General features: G+C 43.3%; 1 protein-coding gene across 1 annotated transcript; it reads right to left on the reverse strand.

Moving 5' to 3' along the window:
* Positions 1 to 429: 429 nt before the first annotated feature.
* On the reverse strand, positions 430 to 2,968 carry LOC147625057 (putative L-type lectin-domain containing receptor kinase S.7). The gene is made up of 2 exons (XM_086818932.1): positions 1,663 to 2,968; positions 430 to 1,542 (listed from the first exon to the last, which is right to left on the reverse strand). Exons 1-2 carry the CDS (start codon positions 2,952 to 2,954, stop codon positions 981 to 983), a joined length of 1,854 nt encoding a protein of 617 aa, XP_086675058.1. The 5' UTR covers positions 2,955 to 2,968; the 3' UTR covers positions 430 to 980.
* Positions 2,969 to 4,388: the final 1,420 nt, after the last annotated feature.

Below are 4,388 nucleotides of genomic sequence, written 5' to 3' on the forward strand. Positions count from 1 at the left end.
ATACATATATATATATATGTATATGTGTGTGTGTGTGTGTGTGTTCTCTCTCTCATAAACGTGCCCAAAATATAATATTGTGTGTGTGTGTGCATCTATGTGTGCTAGGGAAAACAAATGAGCAAATGAGAAACTCTCTAATATGTGTGTGTGTGTGTGTGTATATGTGTGTGTATGTGTATATGTGTGTGCATTCAATGAGCAAATGACTTGATGGTGACAACTAATTGTGAGCCCCAATGCATCTAGGCTTATGGAAAAGAACGTTCCTTTTTGAAAGTTCAAAAATATGAAACTCTCCTATACATACATTCATATATATATATACTCATTCAATGAGCCAATGACTTACGGTGACAACTAATTCTGAGCCCCAATGCATGTAGGCATGTGTAAAAAATACTTATAAAAATTTAAAAAAATCTCCTTTCTCCTTCATGTGAAAGATCTCTCCTTCTCTCGCCAAGTGGGGCTCTCCTTTGCTTGCCACTTGGCAGGTATTTATAGATTTCTCATTTCTCCTTCATGTGAAAGATCTCTCCTTCTCTTGCCAAGTGGGGCTCTCTAGATTTATAGAAGATAGAGAAGAGAAGAGATGTATAAGTTATTGTTTTTCAGAATTACTCCTTGGTACAAGAGTGCTGGATTTATATATAAAAGGAGTGCCGAAGATTCGAGTACCCTTTTTAAAAATTAGCTATGAAGGGTACCGTTCAAAGGCCTTAGCCATATTGGGCATTCACCGATTGAAAGCGTGGACTCGATCCAATTAAACATTGGGTTTCAGGCGGTCGCTTGCTGAAAAGGTCTGAATTGGTGGACCATGGGCCTTGTAAATGTTGGGGCTTTGATCCAGTTGAAGAGCTGCTGGGATCCAACAGTTAACTCTCCGACTCGGCGTCGGAGGAAGGGGCGGTGTTTGTACTGATGGTGGTGGTGGTATTGGAGTAGTAGGAGGAGAGCAGAGGCTTGAGAGAGGTTTAGTGGGGGAGTGGCTTAGAAATTGGGATGGCCGGTAGAGCGGCGCGGTTAAGCAACGCTTCTAGCGCCTGGTGAATGGTAGGTCGACATGTAGGATCCGGATGCGAACAGGCCAGGCCCAAGACAAGCACTCTCTCCAGCTCCACGGCCTCGAACTTGCCGCCCAGCCGGGCGTCCACCGCTTCGTCCAGGCGGCCCCTCGTATAGAGGGACCACACCCAGTCCACGAGCCTCCCATCACGCTCTTCCGGCAGCACAGGTCTGCGACCGCACCCCACCTCCAGCAGCACCACCCCGAAGCTGTAGATGTCCGACTCCGTTGTAGCCCTTCCCATGCCGTAACATTCTGGCGCCATGTACCCCACCGTCCCGGCAGCCATTGTGGTATGCCCCTCGGCCCCTTCCCCCAGCTGCCTTGCCAACCCAAAGTCGCCCAGCTTCGCATTGAAGTTGGAGTCGAGCATCACGTTGCTCGACTTGATGTCCCTGTGAATAATCACCGTTTCACACTCTTCGTGCAGGTACTGCAGCGCAGACCCCAACCCACAAACGATCCGGTACCTAGCACACCACCAAAAGTCATGTCCAGTAATTTAGATAGATTTCTAGTGCTTTATATAAATTTAGGTTTAAATATATTGGGAATCAAAAACCTTTACAGATAATATTGTTTTGCTGTACCTGGTGATCCAGTCAAGAACAATCGCCTTCTCGCGGAACAAGTGTTGGTCAAGACTTCTATTGGGCATGTATTCATACACAAGCAGGAGAGTTCCTTTGTTTTTGTCTTTGCACCACCCTTTGAGCTGCACAAGATGGCGATGGCGGATGCGGCTTATGATGGATATCTCGGCCACAAACTCCTTCTCTCCTTGTGCAGAACCTTGAGATACGCACTTCACAGCCACCTCGCTCCCATCGCTTGGAAGGACACCTCTATAAACAGGGCCAAATCCACCCCTCCCCAAAAGCTCCGTCTTTCTAAACTGCTTGGTCGCAACGCTAAGCTCTCTGTATGTGTAATAATGAGGAAGGTTGAGACCCACAATTACATTAAGTTCCCTCAAGTACTGTGCAGCCCTTCGCTTTTCCCTTAATCTAACCACGTAGATACTAATCACCACCAAAATTACCGCTAAAATAAGAGCCCCAGCAGCAGCTAGACCAGTAATCAACCCTACCTTACTAGAAGCTTTTACTTCAGTACTACTAAAACTCCATGAATAGAGGGTATGATCCTGGTAAGTTCCTCCTGTGGAGGCAGAAAATCCAACAAAAACATCCTCCGGCAAGTAAGAGGATAAGTTGATATGCAGTGAGAGGAGAGGAGTTTGGGGCTTAACATTAGAATTGTTTTCAGCGTACACTTCCAACAAATTAAGCGAGCTAGAATAATCTATCCAAGCATACACAGATGAGGACGCCGACGAGGTCTTCAGCTGAAAGCTCAAGCTAGTATTGGTGGTTACATTAGAGGTTATGTTGTTGATATCAATACCTATATGATTATTATTTGGATCTTGATTATCAAGGTTCATGTAAGTATCAAATTCCACTGCGACGAGGTGGTTTGAGAAGTTGCCATTGTCGGTTGAATTGAACAAGCCGAGCCACTGGCCGGTGCAATTTAAAGGATAATCTGGATTTTCTGTAACAAAGAAGGTCATGCCATCGCCTGAATACGGGCGATGGCTGTCTATCTGAAACTTAAAGGAGGTGTTGAAAGAGGCTGCCCAGCTGCTGCCGCGATCCCATAGGGGGAACGAGTCCTTATAGAACAGCCTGCCCATGCTACCAAAAGTGTTCGTGTTTGTGAGTTGAGCGATGTCAGCTCTTAAGTTAGCATCCCCGGAAGGTAGAATAATGCCTGACACCTGCTGGGATCCCAACGAACTGTAGTTGAAGGAAAGGGAATGGGCAATCCAAACGCAACAGCCATGACCTAAAATTATAATCCAGGCTAAAGTTGCCATTGTATCCACCAAATTTTCTCTGCAATGCATCGACACGGGTATCTGCGCAATTTACCCCTGATCATATATACAAATTTGTTGGGAGGACTAGTCAATAATTGCGAAAGACTAAGCCAACGCTCAACTCCAATGTTCTCAAGCGGGCCGAATTGTTGTCCTGAAGTATAGAACTGACCCGTAACTCCAAGGCGCACACCTCAAATCTACAGCTCGTGGACGGCTGAAATTTGATGGCCCACACTAGTCTTTAGTTGACCTTGAAAATATAAATGTTTATGTTTAAAATTTAGAGAAATTTTCAGAATAGTGGCTTTCTGTGTGGTTGCCTTTTTGCAACCCTATTTTCTAAGAGGCCTTCTCAAGAAAGTTTGAAGGGCTTTGAAGCCCTTTGAAGGCTTCAAATTTCAACATTGATTCCAAAGGTGAATAAAATAAAATCACGTAGATTTTTCCCTTTTCTTTTCCTAAATGTAAATATGCCTTGAGAAGGATTCACAAGGCTTTAGGTTTAAGGGTTTTTAGACTATAGAGGATTGTGATTATATTTTCAAACAACCCTTGTCATTGTATGGTATATTTCAAAGATTTGACCTACTGTCCCATGGGTGGGTAGCTAGATTTTTTCTCTAGCACTGAACTTCACATTTCAGAAATGCACACTCTTGCACACTGGTGCACGTTTTGTTGCTTTAGGAGTACTAGTTATAATCTTTTTTGAGTTTCAAATATCATTCATTGTGCGAAAATTGTGCATTTGAGATATGAATGTGCTATGATGGGATTTTTTTGCTCAAGTTTTTGACGCACATCCATATTTATCTACATCAGTTTTGCTCTTTTTCATTTGAAATCGTTACGTCACCATTAGTTCATTGATGTTGGTTTTTTTTTGGATCTCATCATTTGTCGATGGGCAATCTTTTTTTCCCAATTTGTTTGCATTGGTTAGCTGACATTGGGCTTTTTTTGGATCTCATTGTTTGTTGATGGGCAATCTTTTTTCTCGATTTGGTAGGTTTGGTACTCGATCTTTGGGCTCTTTTAAGTACATAAGAAAGGTAGCTTACTTTTTGTTTTAAACAAAGCTTAGCTTATACTTGTCTTGGCTAAAGAAAGGAAGGTGTCTTTCTAGTGAATCTTGAGGGTCTTTTGGGAAAGCGTAAGATTTCTTTTGTTCTTTTTTGGAGAGCCTATAAAAAGGATGGGTTTTACCCATTATGACATGGACAATAATAATAATAATAAGTTTTATTTTCTCTTTTTTTTCCCCAACAACTGGACTTTGGAGCAAGATCCTCCCATAATTACCATTTTTTCACCATCCGTAAAGTGACCACCCAAAGGTGCTTATTTATCCACCCGTAGGCAATGCCACCGAGGAAGCACCACAAGGAGGGTTTTGAACCCAATACCTCTTGGTCCTAGGCAGACACC

The sequence above is a fragment of the Cibotium barometz genome, chromosome 24, assembly GCF_041138505.1.
Source record: "Cibotium barometz isolate CiBa-2024 chromosome 24, ASM4113850v1, whole genome shotgun sequence".
Classification (NCBI taxonomy): Eukaryota; Viridiplantae; Streptophyta; class Polypodiopsida; order Cyatheales; family Cibotiaceae; genus Cibotium; species Cibotium barometz.